Below are 21,777 nucleotides of genomic sequence, written 5' to 3' on the forward strand. Positions count from 1 at the left end.
TATGCTCTCACTTTTTATGCCCTCCCCACCAGCACCACAGATACTACTGGCAATTTTGGAGCCTGGTCCCTCCAGTCAAACCACACATGTATCTACGATTCACACTCACTGTCACTCATCCATCCCCACAAAGGCCAAACTACACATGATGCAAGAGATCCATGAGTAGATTTCTTGCCCTCCTTTGGGTTTATTAAAGCAAACATGGATGTCTCAGCTGATACTGAGGCCTTACTACTGAGGGAGAGCAGGCTCACTCACATTGTATCTGCCTTGTTCAATATCTGATAGCAGCTTGGGAGGGTGACTGAAGTTGGGAAAACAGTGCAAGTGAAAGAGTTAACCCCTCCCTGAATGCCACAGTCCTGATCCAATTCGACCCCACCTCCAGCTTTTAATGAAAGATGTCAAGAGTCATTAATCCCCTGCATCAAATGTAGTTTCAATCTACAGTTCTCAAAATGCTGATAACTCCAGCAGATTCTGTCTGAGAAAGCCAGTTTTGGATCTCGATGGGCAGCCATAAGCAACCCATTTCTCAGAACATTAATATTATAATGCCATTGCACAAACTGATGGCAAGGCCACACCTGGAGTACTGCATCCAGTTCTGGTCACCACACATAAAAAACGATATAGTGGAAATGGAAAAGGTGCAGAAGAGAGTGACCAAAATGAATACCTCCCTTACGAGATAGACACCTCCTTTACAAGGAAAGGCTACAGTGTTTGGGGCTCAGCCTAGAAAAAACGCACTGGGGGGGGGACATGATTGAGACATACAAAATTATGTAGGGGATGGATAAAGTAGATAGGGGGATGTTCTTTTCCCTCTTACACAACACCAGAACCAGGGGACATCCTGGTTCCAGTTGTGGACCTGCTATTAGGTCTGATGGGGCAAAAGCCGCTAGGACGCCGCGGAAGCCTCTCTGAGTTGCCCGACAGGGTCCGAAATGGTGCTTCTGGTTTTCTGGAAGCATAGTTTAAAGCACTGGGGAACCTCAGAGAGGCTTTCCCAATGTGGATGGAGGTTGTGTGAGGCTCTGTGAGCTTCAGGTGAGTGGGGGGGAGGCAGCAACAGCCCGCGAGGTGTGCCATCATGGACCTTTACACTGGGCATGGGGCTTGGGAGGTCTGCCCCTGCCTGGTTCTCATAAAATTGAGTGTTGGGAGAGTTAGGACAGACAAAAGAAAATACTTCTTTTAGTGTAATTAGTCTATTGAACGCCACAGGATGTGGTGATGGCATTTGGCCTAGATGCCTTTAAAATCTAAAAATCTAAAATCTTTAAAATAAAAATTGGACAAATTTCTGGAGGAATCGTCCATTTCATGTTAGAAGCCATGATGGGTATGTGCAACCTCCTGGTTTAAGAAGTAGGCTACCTCAGAATGCCAGATGCAAGGGAGGGCACCAGGATGCAGGTCTCTTGTGTTCTTGTGTGCTCCCTGAGGCATTTGGTGAGCTACTGTGAAATACAGAAAGCTGGGTCTTTGACCTGCTGCAGTGGGACTGTTCTTATGTAACAGCTTCTTGTGTTTCTAAAATGGGTTTGGATTCTGTCAAAATAAGAATGGAGTCTAATAAACATGTTATGCCAACCCTCTATTCATTCCTTCCCATCTTTTTTGGGAATACACAGCAGACAGTGTTGTGCAATCACAGGGCGACACAAAGGTTTTTTTCTTGTTTCTTATTTTTCCAAACAAACACAAAGTAAAGCATGGCATGGCCCTCCTGCCCTCCCCTTTGCCCCCCAAAGTACATATTTAAGCAATAGAAATGCAGTACATCACAATCGGCATCACGTAGTTGCACACAAATGATAAAATTAGACAGTTGGGAAAACCACATGGACTTCTGTAAGAATAAATACCAATGCAATTGTTATAATAAGAAATCGTGATAATGACTTCAGTACATTTTCTGGAAAGGTATGCCACCTAGAGCTGTAAAATGTCTGGTGTGAATATATGCAGTTCTTGGTATTTCCAGTTAAGGGACCTCAGTTAGCAGGGCTGGTGGTCCAAGACCCTGGAGAAATGTCATTCAAAAGTAGAGAGTGCTGGGCTAGATGGAGCATTGATTATTAGGAACAGGATGGAGAATAAGACTGGTAGCATTGTATTGCCCTATAACAAGTCAATGGTACAGCCACAGTTGGAATTCTGTGTGCAGTACTGATGGCCACACCTCAAAGAGGCTATTTGTAGAGCTGGAGAAGAAGCAAGAGGGAAGCCATAATGACCAAAGGGCTGAAACACTTTCCTTATGAGGTTGGGCTACAGCATTTGGGGCTTTTTAGTCTGGGGGGGAAGCAAAAAGGGGGGAATTTTGGCTGGTGTAGAGAGAGTGGGAAAAGAGCAGTTAGATGTTCTCTGATACACAATACTAGAACCAGACATCATCCAACGAAACTGAGTGGTGGAAGGCTTAGGACAAACTAAAAGAGGTGGTACTTCACACAGCACATAATTAGTCTGTGGAACTAGTTGCCACAAGATGTGGTGATGGCCACTAGCTTTGACAGCCTTAAACGGCGATTGGACAGATTCATGAAGGATAGGTCTAGCAATGGCTAGTAATCATGATAGCTATGTGCTACATCTGGGTTTAGAGACAGTTTACCCATGAATACCAATTGCAGGGGAGCAGCAGTGAGAGAGATGGATGACTTTCCTGCTCATGGGCTTCCCAGATGCAGTTGGTGGGCTACTGTGGAAAATTGGATGCTGGACTAGATGGGCCTTTGGCCTGATCCAGCAAGGCTTTTCTTATGTCTGACTTCAGTATAAGGCAGCTCTATATAGCTTAAGAGAGACAAACCTTAATGGACAAAAGAATCCACTGGACCCATAGTGCCCAGAGGATGGGCAGCCCAGAGGGCCATTTGCATGGTGATTTGAAAGAGATTGTGCATAGATCCAGGGACCACCAGCTCCAAGCACGAACCATATAAGGCTCCTGAATGGTCCTATTAGACTAATCAATGATAGAACACTGCAGCCCCTTGGTGGCATATGAACAACTGATGATGATGATTCTTTATCAAATACCTCTCTGTTTATTAAGTGGGATGCTTGCCAGGACCCCAGTCCCTCTCAAAAACTTTAGTGAGAGTACCATGCCTTACAGCACAGAGGACCTGCTTCTCCACAGCAATGCCACAACACTCAATGGTAGCCACTGACCTTGTGCAACTGTGATGACTGCTGGTGTAGGCATTCCTGTTTTATACCTCAAGTTCTTGTTCAGTGATGCCTGCAGTTACAGCACATGACCATTAGGAGATGAAAGGCCATGTGGTTTCAGTGAGAGATGAACAGGAAGCAGCTCTCTGGAGAGCTACAGTATCACTATCAGATGAATGTGGTGCAGTAGAAAGATAGGCTGCCACGTAGACAAGGGCATTCAGACGTCATGGGATTTTTGGCAGGATGTGACCAATGTCTAATCATAGGCAGCTGATTCATGAGATTTGACCATTTCATACGATTGGTATCTTCTAGCCCTACTGGCTGATGGCTTAGCCAGGAAGAAAAACCTGTGTTTTTGAAATACGGAAGGGTGAGACTCACGACTGCATCTGCCTTGGCAGCTGCTGCTTCCACTTTCTAACCACCAGCACACACAGAAATCTTGGAGTAGCTTGCTAAAATCAATGACTGTCACTGTTTATGCACATCAGCTTGCACAATGGCTTCCACACGTGATATTGGCTTCTATAAGGCCAGTGTAGCAGGTCATGAGAATTGTGATCAAATCTCATCTCCCCTCCTGAATTTCTCCTTTAGGACGCATTTTAACACTAGCATTGGCTTCGATCTTAAGGATATGCAAAAGATATATTCACCACAGCCCCTGATGTGTGCCATCAAAAACTAATGAGTCTAAGGAATTTCCTTCTACTAAGCCAAACCATTGGTCCATCCAGCCCAGTGCTCTCTGTTTTGATGATGGTGGCATTCCACAAGCTTGGACAAAGGTCTTCCCTTTCTGCAAATTCTATACTGTAGTTACAACATAGCAAGTTGGAAGAAAGTTGTTCCCCTCCCCCCTTCGGGACTCTGATGCATCACAATGATTGACATGAGTACGTGCAGGTAAAAAAAAGATGTGGTCTAGTAACTCCTGGGAACTGATTTGCCTTGCCAGCCTATCAACATGTTTTAAAGTGGCTTTAAAGATTGTCAAATAAAAGGGAAAAAAAAACATTTTGATAATGGAAAGCCCTTGATGGAGGATTTTCCTTTTAATGATGTTGTTTTTATACTATATTAAAAATATATAAAGAGTCCTTCAGACAGGCAGCAGGGAAGGCCTTTAAGATCCTGCCTTGTGCGTGGCGACTCCTGGAGCTGTTTTGCCAGACACCATCCCAAACTAACCAGACAGCAAACCCCACTTGGATGTCACATACGTGGCGCACATCCCCCATTGCGCTTCACATTCGCTCAGAATTTAAGCGGCCTTGAGCTTCCATCCGGAAATTGCCACACATCAGGAGTTGCCTGGGCGCTACGCCAACCTACAAAAAAGGATGGGGACAGAGGAAAAAAAAATAGGTGTAACATGGACCGAAAGTCAAAGCATTCCTATTTACATTAAGAGTACACATCACACTATGGGATGGAATACTCTACTTGAGCATCTGCGTCATCCAACGTAACAATCCAAAATATCTCATATACTTAAGCAAGGTGTCACCCAACATAACAAACTCCCACATTACCTAGGAAGTGCAGTGGCCCCAATCCAGCTCTAATTACATGCATCTAGTGTCCTTGGGAGGGAATGTGCATCCTCAAGCACAGCAAAAGATGTGCCCAGGTAGGTCAATGAATACTGTAATGTGTTTGCAGTTGCATATCCAGACTGCAGCTGCATCAGCTAAGCATACAGAAACCTGCTTCCACAATGGATCTCCTTTGCTGGATTGGGGCATTTGAGTCTAACTCAATACAAGACATACTCATGAAAATAAAATCATCACAAAGTCTATGCAGTTTTTTGGTTGAGAAGCAATGCTGACATCCAGTCCCATGACGACAGTCTTTGTGACATGAAGTCTGGGTGAAATCATAGACCCTTCAAAACTCTGCTGAATTTGGCAGAAGCTGTGGATGCAGGGCAGGGCTGGAATTCTGCTGTCCATATTCCATTTCTTATGTAGATTGAAGAAGCTCTTCCGTTCTGAAATGGTCTTGTATCCATGACCCTGACATGATGCCATATTCTTGTCCACAAAGACCTCTAAGAGGAACTATTGCGCTGAGATCAGCAGGTAGTTGAGCAGGACTTAGCTATATGATGGGAGAGAGGGATGCTTTCCAAAGGCAATACTGGAAGAAATAATGAACTGTATGGAAGACACATAGGAGACAAGGTGTACTACACAGGTACATCCCACACCTATAAAAATCCCAACATGGACATGTTCTTAATTACAAAGTCATTTTTCCTGTGATACATTTTCAAACCAGAAGTGAATCATATCACTGTCCTAATGTCATTGATTTGTAGCACAAGAAGCAGATCTGATGAAATGCATCCAATCCTTCAGAATATCTGACATAGAACACTGGACCATTTTTGTTGAAGGGATGAAATCCCTCCAGGCCATTATTAATATGAAGTGCCTCTGGCATCCCACTTCAAACTGAAGGTTGGGGGGGGGGGGTTCACTTGAATCAAACAAATCCCTGCACACACACAAAAAAACAAGCATGACAGAGATGTTACATTGGAACCTTTTCCCCCAACATCTAGTTTTCTATGTGAAGGGTTGCTTTATTTTCAAAATGGAGGAATCTTCTGTCACATGAGCTCCGATCCCCAGCCTGAAATGCTACAAACCTAGACCCATAACATTCTTAATCTTGCTTCTGGTCTCCCTTACTATGGCCCTTCTATTGAAAGCTGTGGAAAGTTAATTCATTGAGAAGCTTCACTGCAACTCAGCTCATCGTCTCAGAAGTTTAGAGTGACAAAGTTTTTAGTATCTGCCCCACTCCACCCCATCACTCACTTGTTAAGATTTCTTTTCTTTTTTCTCTCTCACCAGAAATAAATATCAAAAAGTTTCTTTGGACCGTAGGCCAGGCTCACACAAACTGTTGCTGCAGTTTAAGAATACATTACAGCCACTGTCAAAATCTATTTCAGAAATCTAACAAACAGTGAATGGGCCTCAATGGTTCATGCCTTTATAACACCATTAATTTATCACACTGCTAGAAAAATGCCACATTCCATATTAGTAGTTTTGCTTTAGTATTTGAGCATAGGATACATTGTCATCTGAAAGTTATGTTATTATTCTACTTCTGTCCAGTTCATTCTTGTTGACTACTTTATTCCTTCTGCAACATTCCAGTTATTTACGTACGAGACCGCAGCCCAGTGCTAGGACTGCTCTTAAGATCAATCCACTTGAAATTCTAGATGTTACCTTCTGATCCAGCCCTGCTCCTCCATTGTGCCAAGGACCAAAAATGGCTCTCCACAACCTTTCAACATTTGGGGTCCAGGGCATGTTCCAAGGGTACAAGGTACAGCCACCTGACCTTGCAGAAGTTAAACAGGTCTAGGGGTCTGGTCAGTGGCCATCTGTTTGCCTTGCTCCCCAATGCAGTTCTTTTGAAGTGAGCAAGATTGGAAGGGGAAGCAATATCGGGCTCCACCCAGACACGCAAATCCAGGTAACAAGCAAACGGCTCTCTAATCCTGTCCTCCCCAATATGAACAGCAACAGAGGCTCTCTCAAAGTCCTCCCCCTCACGTACACCTCTCCTGTGCTAGTCAAGACAGCTCGAAATGAGCAAGAGTTTCTACAGTGCGTAACAAAAAGATCTGTTGCTGTTTATACCAACAAGGATGGAATTAAATATACCTTTATTTGTAGGTGAAACTCTGTTGAGGCTTTTATGTTCAAACAGGGCTGTGAGTGTGTGTGGAGGGGGTATGAAGGAGGGCGTTAAAGTCTTTGCCTGAATCGTCACGCATATAAATTAAAGAGACAAAGTTGTTGGGGGGCGGGAGTATAGATAATTGGGATTGCTAGCTATACTGGGAGCTAGGTGAGAAACCTATGCAGCCTGGACTAAGGCTGTATCACTAAAGTTTTCGGCTGGAACATCTGGTTGCTAATCCCAACACACACATGGATTTGCTGCGAACTTTCAGGAACTAATCCTCTCTGTTTCAGCATTGTCTAGCAATGGGAATAAAACCACTGCATGAGCACCCTTGGTTGTGTGAAAATGCTTTAGATGTGATTGATAATCATAACTGAACTATAAAGGGGGGGGTTGATGGGGGAGCTTTCTTTAGATTTCCTGGATCTCTGAGATTTTACATGCACATTGATCCTAGCTAGTTTTCCAATCTGAGGAGAAAAAAAATTCCATTAACTTATCCTGAAGTCATCACATGATAAATAGACATTTAAAATGCATGTTTTATATGTTCATACGCTGATATAGATGAAGACAGATATAAACCATCGGACACATTTATATGACACATTCTATGGGCTGATGAAATTTAAATAATAGCCATTATTGTTTCATAGCCAGATGAGCAATTTAAAAACATACAAAACAAAAACTTATGATCTTGCCTTATCTGATGACTTCTGTAAAACTAATACAACAGAATGACATACAGTTCTTTAGAAAGGTATATTGGCAGTGACCCTCAAAAAAATGACTTTCAAGTCGAACAGTATCAGACCATTCACTGCCAATATAGATGGAAATATAGATGGAGTTTGTCTGATGGTGCTATCTTTATTTTAGTCTAGAGGCCATGGGCTGGTTCCCATATGCACATAGATTATTATCCTCTTTGTATGGTGGCTGAGTACATACATACAAGTTCTGTGCAAAAAGGAAGGTCTGGGATGGCTGCATAAAGTGAAGGCCCATATTGACCCCATCAAACAATTCCTGTCCTTTAGAAAAAGGGAGGGAATAATTCTATCTCAGCAAGCACACATTCAGGCTTGCCTTGGGCATTACCTTAGGTGGGTGGTTGAGGAGAACATGCGCTATTCTGCCACTGTACCCAAATGAGTGATGGGAAGCATATGAATTGACCCTGTTTTAAGGATAAGCCTCACATTTCAGTATGATCTCATTTACAGGTTCTGACATCTCACATATACATTGTCTTCAGGTCCGTCGTCATTTAAAGGCTCAGAGTGAACTCTGCCACAAAACCAAACTGAACTGGGTTATGCTGAAGTGATGAACACCAAAAAATCTTAAGACTCACAACAATGTGAGCACCATAGTTGTGATTCCACAAAACTATTAAATTTTTATTAAATAGACAGCCAATGCTATCTATTCCAAACATTTGAAAACATTCTATTAGTTGGCATTTGAACCCAAGTCTATCATTCTGAAACTGACCCACTGTCCAGTATACCACACATTTTGGTTATTTATACTTGTTGCCCCAGGGAGCTATTTTTGAATATTCTCCATAACCACAAGAGTTTTACATACAATTCACCAGTGGAATCCTTGTAATTTTCCATCATAGGTCCATATAGGGAAAATCTTCGTCTATTCTAAGTGCTAGATCTCAATCACACATTTGTTCTAGACTAGCAAACAGCTGTTTACCTAGTCACTTGTGGTAAGTTAAAAATCAGCTCCAGGTGACCAAGAAGGGAAGTGTTTGAATACTGCAACAGAAGTAGTTCTTTTGCTCTTTCCAAAGCATGCCACAAAGAATATGTGGACTGAGGAGCACATGTAAACATGTTTGTAGTCTAGCAATATTTTAAGGCTTATATCAAGATCAGAGTTTGATATCAACTGATCAAAGTCTTTCTGGGTATGTATAAAATGGCCCAATCCAGTGGTTTCAGAAATCCTGAACCAGGAGATTGATATGTATTGTCTTCTGAGTAGTAGGTCTTCTGTTGACATTATTAGGGTGCAAGGAAACTGCTATTGCTGCAGCTTCATCTTGTAATGCACATCCTTTGTCCCTTCTCTGGACCTTGAGGGCATTTATACTAGCAGAAGGCCCATCCTCAGATAATGTGGAATGATTCCCCATTTGTCAAGTTTCCTTGTCTCTCTCCCCTCTGCCATTTTCCAGGAAGTGTCACACCAGGCTTCAATCTGCAGCGCTGAAGTCATGTTGCATTGGGAGTTTTCTATACACACACACCAAAAGCTGGCGGTGTGCACAGCAGCTGTTCCCCACAGTTCATGGAGGTTTTGCACATGTTCTTCCAAGAAAAGTGTGGCAGAAGTACTGGCACTGGAACTGGGGCTAAGACGTGTTCTCTATACACAGGTTGCTTTCAGATGTGAATGGAATTGTACTTCAATGGCCTGGGTTTGATCACACAGTGGAGCCAATTCAGTGTAATAGTAGAGGAGAGAGGGGAAAGTGAAGGAGGTGAATATGATACTTTAGGGATTCAGCAAGAGATTCAGCAGCAAAAGCAGAGAGGAAAGAGCAAGTTGGGAAGTACTGAAGAGGAAGAAGTGACAGGATTATACACTGGCCTAGAAGCCATGAGAAAAGGGAAGGAATCCTCCTAGGCTTGCATAGTTGCATACCTAGGAGAAAAGTTCCATTTAAGTAGTTTATTTTCACTTTGTTGGTTGTGGAAATGATATCTGCAAATAAAGATCAAAGAGACTGCATTGTAACTAAGCAGGAATTAAGAGACAGAATGGTACTTCTCTCAGGTGTTCTCACATAGCCTGTAAGCCAAAGTCAGAAATGTGATGAGAATCTTCCAGTGAGTTGCCATGCAGAGGGAAAATCAAGAACTGTTATCTGCTTGACACTACAAGCTAAAAAGATGTAGAACAAGGTCTGGAGGTCTAGGAAAGCTAGAGAAGGACGAAGTCATAGAAGCTCAACAGGAGCTCAGGATGACAGAGGAACCAACAGTGTTTGAGATAAGCCAGGCAAGTGGAAGGAGGTTGGAGAGATTCGGCCAGAAAAGTCTCTGAAAACTGTCATAGGAGTGATTTTAATGGAACAGAAACAGAGAAAAAAAGGCCAATGTGGAAAGGGCAGGCATATTGTTGATGGACACAAATACTTCAGCCAGAGCCAGAATGGATGTTACACTGGCCAGGAGGATCAGCATCTCCGTCATAACTCTCTCCTCCATATTGTTGGCTGCAATGTATCACATAAGCCTCAGTCATTGTATCATGAATGTTCCTGCCCATAGGCCACATCAAGAAGAGTTCACTGGTGACATGGGGTTAAAAACTTACCGTGTCAGCATGTTGGACCTGATTAACATGACGAGCTGTTTTAGCCAAAAAATATGACCTAGGAGTGGTGATGCCAGTGCCTTTGGGGAGCAAAGCATCTAGACTGGCAGCCACTGGAGTTAGAAAGGGAATGCAAATGAGACATTAGTGGGAATGAGAAGTTATTGAAGTGGGAAGGAGACAAAGAAAAAAGTGGTTCACAGTAAGTGAAGGGGGACAAGATCAGGAAAACAAAATTCTATTATTAATAGGAGCACATGTATGGCACTTAAATTACCCTAGGGCAGCTTTGGAGATTACAAAACTGCTGCTGAATGCAAATCTCTTCTGCATTCATAAACTGGTAGGGTTTGTCTTATATGGAAAGGGAAGGAAAATTTCTATGTACAGCCAGTGCAAATACTTAACACAAGATCCTTTTCAGACATGACAAATGCTAACAGTGAACTGCAGAAAAAAACAACTGCATAGCCAACTGGAGGCACTTGTTAATACCATCCAAACCCATTCTCATTTGTCCTTATATTTAAGTGATGGTGATCTTAAAATAACCTGCTCAAGATGGTCCAGCGAATTAATAGCAAGAGTGAGCTTTATTTATCTATCAGAGACATTTAGCTTAGGTAGCTATCAGACTACACTGGATCATAGTTGTGAGACTAGTGGAAGTCTTAAAATGGCACACATTGCATGTGAGGGCCAGGCTAAGTCAGGGTCACCTGTACCTGAATATAGAGCAAAAGGTTATGTACTTGAATCTGAACTGGAGTCCTCGCATCATCTGGGAACAGTCACTTAAGAGCAGGACAGGATCTATGATCAACCCCTGGATAGCCCGCAGTCTTCTTCCATTGTGTAATGTAGGAATGTAGGCATCAGAATGTGAAGGATCAATCAAAACTGGAGCCTGCCCGGAATCCGGGGAATTTGAAGGACACAACAGATTTTAAGGAAACTAAGAAGAGAAAAAGAAAGGAGAATGGGCAATAGTGAACTAAGAAGCAATAGACTAGGAGCCACAGAAACCATGCATCACAATGTGGAGTGGGAAATATCAAGTCTTTAAAGCTAAGTACAAACAGAAATGGGCCGTAGCTCACTGGTAGAGCACATGCTTTGCATGCAGAAAATCCCTTGTTGCGTCTTCAGGTAGAGCAGAGAAAAAAAATCTTGTCTGAAATGCTAGAGAGCTGCTACCAGTCAGTGCTGATTAAGAGTTAGACAGACTAATGATCTGACTCAGTATAAGGTAAACAACGCATCCAGAAAGACCAAATTCTGATCCAATCTTTTCATCCTGCCACTGGGGTGTTCTGATGTATGCATCTTTTCTGGGAAGAAAAATATTACTTTGGAAAAAAGCCCCAAGAGAATCCAACAATCAAGTTCAAAGGTAGGCTTGGAAGAGGAAAAGGGTACAGTAGTTAGAGGAGGGGAAATGACAGCAACATAACCATAGAAGCATAGCTCTAAACTAAAATTGCTGCAATGGTTCCTTTATCCAGTGAACTGAGTTTTGTGAAACTGATCACTACCAGATAATTCTTAGCACCCTCACCAAACTACAATTCCCAGGAGTCTCTCAGAGAAACCAGGACAGTTAAAAGGTTATAAAACTGATTTAAATTTTATGGTGTAGGCAGATTCAGAGAGGTATCTAATGGAACACCATGCTACCAAAGAGTGACTGGTGGATAATTCCCTTGGGTTTATACATAGGCAAAGATTTTATTAGAATGGAACAGACATTGTCCTTGCTTGTAGATGATCTTATTATGAATGGCCTCCATACATGAACTGACGAAAGCTCAGTAGAAGCAATGTGTTTTGTACACACAAACTCTTAAATCCAGTCCCTCTCCTCTCCAGTTGAAGGATGTCAAGCAGCAGAGTTGAGAAAGCCCACTGCCTCCCAGAGACTCTGGCAAGCCGCTGACAGCTGGAGGGAGATGAAACTAGGCTGGTGTGCCAGTGATCTTAGCACAAGACAGTTTCTACACATTCATACATCTTTCCAAGAATCCAGCCTCAGGTAGGACTATAATCTGTAAACAAGGAGAAAGAATTGCCCTGTGGTCAAGCACGTGGTTTGCACACATAGGACACCATACACATTCCCTAACCTCACTGATTAAAAGGATTTCAGATTGCAGAGGCTGGAAAAGACCCATGACTAAGAGTAGCACACATTGTACTTTAAATGAGTGTTTGAGCTTTCCATGCTTGTCTTGTAAACAAAAATGGTACACAGGGCTCCCAATCAGGACTTCAGCATAGCAGGACTTTAACCCTTCCTTCCATCTCAAGTCCCAGTATATACTGGGCCCCCCTTCTTGAAGCATTTACCTTGGAAGGAAACTCCAATTGACATTGATGTGATCTTTTTTCCAACTAAATAGCATACATGCTGGGAAATGGGGAGGGGTCCACTGGGATTGGGAATTACACTCCCTCCCACATCACAGTCGCAGTGCACAATCTGCACTGTCCTCTGTCCCCAAGCCCCAGTGCATGCTATTTTCATTTAAACAAGCACAGAAGACTGAAACTATGCATTTAAGTAATGCGCAGTTTTATCCCAAGACCTCAGTTTTATCCCAAGACCTCTCAACAAAACAGATGAGCTGGACCAAGGATCTGACTCAAGATAAGGCAACTTCACATGAACAGTGCAGTGGAGGTTGTGACCATTTGTACTGATGTGCTTATGCACCTATGAGCCAAAGTTATACATTACATTTGACCCGGAAGGATTGGAATGGGAAAGAGTGGAGTGGAAGTACTAAAAAGGCATAAATTGCTGCATCTTTCAGCATGTGTCTGTCACTTTTTAGTACTCACAATGGCTTTAGATTCCAACTACTGGAGCACAATGTTGGGAGCACACTGGTCCCCAAGCAGCTGGACCTCATCTCTCTCTCTCTCTCTCTCTCTTTTGCTTATGTTTCAACTAGAGTAACCAAATTCTCCTTTCCCTGGTTTTTAAGGGAACTCAACTGTGAAGAAACAATGGAAGGGCTGCTGCAAAAGGTTTTGAGGTTACGCTGTACCTCAAAAATCTGGGATAATGTATATGACTAGGAATTGATCCAGTTTTGGAAGTTGTGCCAGCAAGATTGGCAACCACATCAGGCTACAGTGTTGCTCACACAACTCAGTTGTGCACTGATACTCAACCCAAAGTACAACTGACCCATGATGTGGTATGGATCATAGTGGTCTTTGCACACATATGTACACAACCATTGTTAAAACCAGTCTATGTAAGAGCCCCAATGTGGACACAGGAGAAAAGCAAGTATTTCCATTGTTTCTTTTTCTTTTAAACGATGTCTCTTAAGAAGGTATAGGTCAAAATAAGGCAACAAAAATGCTATCAAAAGACAACAAATGTAACAATTTTTACAAATAAAAAAAAGGAAAGCAAGAAATACTCAATTCCGTTGCGCCAGGAAGAGCAAGAGACAGTGTCACAGAGGTATGTGTTTTTAATAAAGCAAATAGATGCTGCAACATGCAGTATTCGTAAAACTTGACAACATATACAGACCTCTCAGGAGGAAAAAATATATATATATATATTTATATATATGTAATCAGAACCAGAGTCCAGATATTTAAAGACAATGTATACACAATGTTTTGATAAAACCTATCCATTGTACAGAATATATAAAAAGAAGAGCCGCTCCCGTCCCAACTTCTTTCCAGCTGGACAAATGTGGTCAAGTGGTTCCCCAAGTAGTTGGGCCACACTGGGTCTGATCTAGGTTGTGATATGCACATGCTGGGATGAAACTCCCTGTGCATGCATGTATGCCTGTGAGCAGTTTCTAGTTTTGCTACAACACCAGGTGACATATTTCCAGTTCAACCCTGGAACTGGAATCACTGGGTTTTAGTTTATTTTGAGATAGGCAAGGAAGGGGGGCTCATGGAGTGTTGCTGCATGGGGAGGGAGTTGCATATATTGTTGCGTAGCTTGTCTGTGATTGTATGCAATGGCGCAAAACAGGAAGGGGGCTGGAGGGGCTGGATGACTGTCCCTTTCACAGACAAATATGAACATTGTTGCTGTCAATAAGTTTACCTTTTAGGCTTTAGCTAAATGCATTCTTGGGGGAAGGAGGCGGAAGAAATATCCAGATGGAAAATAAGGGTTCCCTCAGTTGGAAAAAAAGGAAAAAAACAAACTTAGTCCTCAACATAAGACCAAAGACACTTTCCCCGGGGCAAAGCATTTTATTGTGATCTAAATAGGGAGCTTTCCAGATCTTGGGCTACTAACAAATACATCAAATGCCCCCGTGAAGAAAACCCACTGGTCTTCTCTTAAAAGTTGCTTCTCTCTTGCTGAGGGACATTTACAGTGTGTCAAATGAGGACACGTAAAGCTTATGGTGTGTACTTTAAGCAATTATTTTTATTTTTTATTTTTTCAATTAAGGGACAAAATGGGTGAATGAACAGGGTAATGCAGACAACTGCCCAATTAAAAAAAAACCCAAAAAAACACAGACAGTGGTTTTTCCAATAGAACTTAACAAAGACTAGAAAAAAAAATACAATAAAGAGCCAGGTTGCGAATGACCTTTGGTCATCTAAACAATAATAAAAAAAAATTTTTAAACCCAGAGAAAAATAAAAGATCAAATCCAATGCCTCTGTTCTGAACAGAGGGCATAAGCAATAATAAATAGTGACTTCCATAGTAAAAGATAAAATTTCAAGTTACGACAAACAGCTTTCATTACAGGAATAGAAAAGGCCGATAATAACAAAATATTTTGCATTGCCATATACAAAAAAAGGTATCGACTCCAGCAGGGCTCTCTCTTTTTTAATATGCTTTGCATATGAAATCCTTTCCGATCTAAATATATAAAGCACCATTTTAATTTTTTTTTTCTTTTTGGCAATGGAAAAAAAATCCTGCAAAACTTTTAATTTTTTTTTCCTTTCATTCTATTTTTCTAAAATTTTTTCTTTTCTTTTTTAACTGCATATGAAGTTTTAAGATGCTGGAATGTAAAGGGGTAAGAGGAGAAGAAGAAAAAGGGACCAAAGAGCACACTACAGAACAAACCAACATCATCACCTTGCATTACTGCATACAATATGGCAGCAGAAAACAAAGGAACCCCGAAAAGAACCTTGATATGTACAACCCACTTCGACGCTCATTGAGTGCGACAATCAAGACAGATTTTTGTTCCCCTCCCCCCCCAAAAAACAGCCATTATATGGCCTCTTATCTGTACAATGTCACACTTTCGTTGTCCATTTTTTTTGAAACATACAAATAATTTGCACTATATTATCCTGCCAAATTAAAAAAATATACCGTGGCAGCCTGTTTGTATGTATGTCTGTGTGTGTGTCTGTGTGTTTTTCCACTACCAAAAAAGGTATGGTGATACCTTTTTTTAAAAGAGAAACAAGCAACAGTTAAAAATACAAGCTTCATTATAAATACTATAGTGCCTACTCTAGGTGAACATTAAATTCAAATACCATTCTAGAAATTACAGAAAAAAGAGACCATAAATGTGTTTTTCTTCTTTTTTGTTTTTTTTTTTCTTCTTAGCATAGGAACCAACAGGAGTGTGCATTTTCCTATATTTAAGTACTATATATTCTTAAACCTTTCCCCGATGCATTTATTTTACAACCTGAAGAGTTGTGTGTATATCCAAGGCATAGGATTTTCCACTACTGGTTTTCAATGAAGAACAGGTCTTGTACACCACCAAGACAATGAACCCTAAAATACAGGTGTTTTTTTTTCTCCCCTAAGCATAATGAAGTGTTTTTTATAAAAAAAAATTTCATAACATTTATATTTTAAAAAGTTTTGTACAAAAAAAAAAAACATCCTTGCACTGTAGGAGCGAGAGCAATCATTCATTATTTTAAATATAATTGTAGGACCTGTTCCCATTCACAGCGCCGTAATGTTGCGTCCCAGTCATTAGTCAAGTAAAACGGCAAGCTGGCAGAGTTTTTTATATGCTCATCAGTGTGAGATCATGCTCATTTAAAAAAAAAATTTTTTTCATTAAATCTTGCAATTTTTCCCTTAAAGTATAGACCTGTAAACTGGGAAAATTGTACAGTGCATTTAAATTGTCCTATCTGAGCAGTCTTAGAAGTTTTTTATACTCAGCCTGTGTACCTCTGATTAAAGGAAAAGATACAGACACGACAGGCAGAGTCAAGTGCTATGTGAACATCCAACGGGGCAGATGCTAGCTTAATCATAAAAACAATGAATCCTTTATCCATGACAACATAACTAGCACATAGCATATGATAAAAAAAAATGAAGTACAACTTTTAGGGAGCACAGACAAACACTGCTACTCTTTTTAAATTATCTTTTTCAGAATGTCACACTTCAAGGCAAATCTTATAGTTCATAGTTAATCATCATCATATCAATATTAGCTTATAACCTGTTCTTAGTTTTAAATGGCAAACAGTACCACATTGTGCTAATAAATCACTTTTCTTTTTTTCTGCTATGTGTTTACACTCAGTAAAATATTATTGCCGAACTGTTTATACGTCTTTCCTTATATAGAGGTCAATATATAGACAGACAGTACGCAAGGTTGTAAGTTTCTAAGTTGATTGTCAAAGTGACAACCAAATGGATCTGGACTTAATTGTTTTCATTCCTTTTCTTTGTCTCTTTTTGCTGTTGCTTTTTGTATGCTAAAATCACTAAAATATATTGTTAGAATCTTCATAATGTGAAATTTCTTCCTAGGGTGTTTAAATCACCTTTCAAGGACTCCATTTCACATTCTTTTTAACATCAAAAATAGTAATTTCAAAATGGTGGCTATGGAGCAGGATATGGGGAAGGAAGGGTTGTGGGGCAACAGAGAAAATTCTGTGTTTGTTATTTTTTCAACTCTCTCCTGGAGTGCAATCGGTTAGTTGGGTAATCATTTTTCTTTTTAATCAAAAAGGGGGTGGGAATTCAAATGATGATTAACTAGGACTTATTGGGTTTTCATTCTTAATTTCTTTCTTTCTTTCTTTTTTTAGGTAGCCACTGTTGTGAGAAATACAATATAGAATTATCAGCTGGTCCTAAGGACTCATTTACATTGCCCAGTGCGGAAGTTGAGCTACAAGTTTAGAACAAGTAGAGTTTGCCACCAACATGGCTTAAATAGATTCAAGGCACTCAGATTTCTGTTTTAAACCAAATGATAGTACAAATTTACCTTTTCATTTATGTCCTTATTTTTCAATTAAAGGCCTTTTTTTCCTTTTCCCCCACAAAAATAAAAACAAAAAATAAAAACAACTGATATGTTAAATCCTTTTAAAGACAGCCATCAAGGTAACACTGCAGAATTTTTTTTTCCTTTCCAGTGTTATCTGTCTGTCCATAGAGGGCTAATTGAAAGTAGATTTTTTTTCTACATGTTTCAAAACAAAACTGTACATGATATGTGTTACAGAATGGATGCAGCATGGTTGGTTCTGTTTTAAAAAAAAAAAACTTTTGTTGTCATTTTATTATTAAATTTTCTCTAAACATCTTTTCCTGGACCATTATTGGAAACAGCTATGGAGCTGTCTGCATTTGTGTGTGTCTTCTTACTTTTTGTTTTGTTTGCTCAGCAACGAATCAGGGGACAATTTTTAAAAACAGCCATAACATACCATACATGCTGTCTAATAAAAAAAATTAAGAAACATACATAACATGTAAATTATTGCACAAGAGAAAGGCTCAAAGTTTGCGTAGTATTGCCCCAATACAGATCATGCATTCAAATGGTGAAAACAGAAAAGGGGAAAAAAGAAAAAGAAAAAAGGAAAATGAAAACAGGTGCGCTGGTGACAAGCACTTTCTGAATATCATCCTTAGCTTCCATTATTTTACTCACAAGGGACTAGAAAATTTCTACATGGGGGCTGGGCGAAGTTTGGGGAAAGGAGGGAGCAGAGGGGATATGTTAATATACCTCTATTCAGTTTTTATGTCATTATTCAAGACTCGATCACTGTGCCATTTTTTCATGTGTTTTTCCAGGGTACTGTACACGCTAAAAGGCATCTTACAAATTTCACATTTGTAAACGTCCTTCCCCACCTGACCATGCGTTTTCATGTGCCTGGTGAGTTTGCTACTCTGGGCGCAGGCGTAGTTACACAGCTCACATTTATAAGGCCTTTCCCCAGTGTGGCTTCTCCTGTGGACAGTGAGGTTACTACAGTTCTTGAAGACTTTCCCACAGTACTCACAAGTGTCGCTGCGTCTGCCCTCTTTTGAACTAGGCCTTCCAGGGCCCGGGCCACTAATATGCGGGGTGCTCCCTCCGCTTCCTGTACCGCTGCGGCCTGATATCCCTCCATCCATCTCCCCGGGAGGCGTTGAGAAGCGTAAACTTCCATTTTCAGAGGAGTGTTCTGAGGAGGAAGCAAAAGGCGATTGTCGGGAGTCTCCGAAGTTGAGGAATGGATCTTTTAGCTGTCTAGAGGCAGCATACCCAGCTAGCCACTGGGAGTAAACATTTTCAGTGTTAGGCATTGCCGTCGTGGGTAGGTCAAACTCCTTTTCAAGTTTGATGCGTTTAGAGAAAGGACTGAGGGAGCTAGGACTACCCAAGAGCAGCTTTTTTGACAAACCTCCAGAGGCAGATTCACCAGGGGAACATCCCCTACCGTTAATTGCGCCGTCATCAATGCGATCAGATTCACCAGCTACTGAGTCTTCGTCACAAGTGTCTCTATGTGCCTCAGATTCAGACAAATGCCCTCGTTTATGTTTCTCTCCAAGGACCTGATGGAAGGCCTCACTGAAGTGCTGCATGGAACTCAGAACCATACCCTGCATGACATCCGGTATAGAACGATTCTCCTCAACAGATCGGGAGTTGTTTTCATGGTGACGAGCTGCTTCTAGATTAATGCCAAACCCGTAGTCCTGCCTTTCATTCTCAGTCAAATCCTCCTCTTCTTCTTCCTCTTCCTCCTCTTCTTCCTCCTCCTCCTCTTCCTCTTCCTCATCCCCATTTTCTGGAATCATATTGGAATCATTCTCACTCTTAAACTTGGCAACTACAGATTTGAGGGCACTGCTTGCACTACCAACCAGATCACTAGTTCCAGGTTCCGGGGAACTGGCTGTGGAGAGGCCATCATCGGACTTCACTGTCATGGGGGAGGATTTGTGCATATGGGTTTTCATGTGCCTCTTTAACTTGCTTGCTTGAGTGCATGCATGGTCACAAAGGTTGCACTTGTAAGGTTTCTCTCCAGTGTGGCTCCTACGATGGACAACTAAATTGCTCTGAAACTTGAAGGTTTTCCCACAAAATTCGCAGGACTTGGATTTGATGGGTGGTTGGGAAGGGGGAGGAGCAGACTGAAGAGGAGGAAGAGGTGGTGTTGCCAGGAATGGTGGCTTACTGCCTGGCTGGAATGGTTGCAGTAACCTTTGCATAGGACTGGGCCGATTCGGTGACAATGGCGGACTAGAGGTGTTTCCCGCTAACTCTCTAAGTCGCCTGGAGAAATCCATTGCTGGGGGCTCCATGGCCAAGGGGTTGAGTCGCAGCACCCTGTCGAAGGCACTGGGGTGATGGGTTGCAAGAGCCATTTCTTCGGCACCCAGGCGTTCTATGCGATGTGGATCCAAGTGATGCCTTGGAGGGGGACTAAACAAAGGTGGCGTGGGGGGGAAACGCCCTTCTCCGAGACCCGAAGCTTCTCTCGCTACCGATCCGGGTATTCTGAGTAGATTAAAAGGATTATTGTCTGCAATGTGAATCCCATGGAGTGGCGGCTGGGAAGGACATTCTGCACCTAGTCCTGATGGAATACCAACCCGTGGTGTCAGGGGACTTCCATGCTCACTTTCTAAGTAGATTCTTAATCCATGAGTGTTCTGTGCATGTTGCAAGAGAAACCAAGCGCTGTTGAATGGCTGTTTACATGTTGTACACGTGTAACTGCTGGGTTCATCTTTACCTGAAAGACAACACAATGGTAGCATCAATGTTTAATCATTGGATAGCCTCCTTTATGATTGACCATCATCAAGGTTTAATTTCTTGAAAATCATTCTACAATATTAAAAAAATAAGATGTAATGATATTGGAATACACAAGAAGAAAATATATAAACAAGTGAATACAGAATATTACTAGACTCCCTAATCTCAGACCCAACACACTTGCACCGTGTAATGCTAGGCAGGTTTACTCAGAAGTAAATTCCACTATGTTCAGTAGTAGCACATTGTTTAGGATTGTATTATAAGGCCAGGAGTATGTAAGTTCTACTTGTATGGGGAAAGCTCTAAAACTAATTGTTTGAGGAGCATAAGTCTTATGAATCTTAAAATGAGGTAACCTGTAGGCTACGAACTGCTCAAATACTAGGGTAGCCTCACCAATTAGACTGCCTCAAAATTATTTATCTGGGGAAACACAAATGCCTAGAAGTAACTCTCACTTTTGTCATAAGAACATAAGAACAGCCCCACTGGATCAGGCCATAGGCCCATCTAGTCCAGCTTCCTGTATCTCACAGCAGCCCACCAAATGCTCCAGGGAGCACACCAGATAACAAGAGACCTCATCCTGGTGCCCTCCCTTGTATTGGCATTCTGACATAGCCCATTTCTAAAATCAGGAGGTTGCACATACACATCATGGCTTGTAACCCATAATGGATTTTTCCTCCAGAAACTTGTCCAATCCCCTTTTAAAGGCATCCAGGCCAGATGCCATCACTACATCCTGTGGCAAGGAGTTCCACAGACTAACCACACACTGAGTAAAGAAATATTTTCTTTTGTCTGTTCGAACTCTCCCAACACTCAATTTTAGTGGATGTTCCCTGGTTCTGGTGATATGTGAGAGTGTAAAGAGCATCTCTCTATTCACTCTGTCCATCCCCTGCATAATTTTGTATGTCTCAATCATGTCCCCCCTCAGGTGTCTCTTTTCTAGGCTGAAGAGGCCCAAACGCCGTAGCCTTTCCTCATAAGGAAGGTGCCCCAGCCCAGTAATCATCTTATTCGCTCTCTTTTGCACCTTTTCCATTTCCACTATGTCCTTTTTGAGATGCAGCGACCAGAACTGGACACAATAATCCAGGTGTGGCCTTACCATCGATTTGTACAACGGCATTATAATATTAGCCGTTTTGTTCTTTTCTAATGAGCCCAAGCCAACATGATTTACAGTCCAATCTTATCCCTCCACTGATGCAGGTTCTGCTGCATGTTTTGAGAGGGAGAGGCAACCAGAAGGCAAAATGGTTGCCTTCATGCCTACCTCCATGTAGGCCTATGGAGCTGGAGAGTCCAAGGAGAGGAAAAGGGTGGGACGGACTGAGAAAGATAGGATCTTAGCACAAGTCGTTGATGCCATGATCCACCCTCTCCTTTCCTCATGCCATGACACTCCCACTGCCAACTTATTGGAGTTGGTGCAGCTTGGGTTCTGCAGTGGTGAGATACACCACTGCCACCTGTG

At 41.7% G+C, this 21,777-nt stretch overlaps 1 protein-coding gene across 4 annotated transcripts in view; it reads right to left on the reverse strand.

Moving 5' to 3' along the window:
• Positions 1-1,736: 1,736 nt before the first annotated feature.
• Positions 1,737-21,777, reverse strand: part of BCL11A (BCL11 transcription factor A) — a 194,584-nt gene continuing 174,543 nt past the window's right edge. For 2 of the 4 annotated variants that reach the window (XM_066626271.1, XM_066626290.1), the window contains one exon: positions 13,789-20,262. In XM_066626271.1, the coding sequence (XP_066482368.1) occupies positions 18,257-20,262 (2,006 nt within the window). In that variant the 3' untranslated portion in view covers positions 13,789-18,256. Of the gene's footprint in view, positions 4,533-13,788; positions 20,263-21,777 lie in introns of those variants that run through there. The other 2 variants (XM_066626298.1, XM_066626280.1) reach the window with 2 other exon arrangements.

The sequence above is a fragment of the Tiliqua scincoides genome, chromosome 1 (assembly GCF_035046505.1).
Source record: "Tiliqua scincoides isolate rTilSci1 chromosome 1, rTilSci1.hap2, whole genome shotgun sequence".
Lineage (NCBI taxonomy): Eukaryota > Metazoa > Chordata > Lepidosauria > Squamata > Scincidae > Tiliqua > Tiliqua scincoides.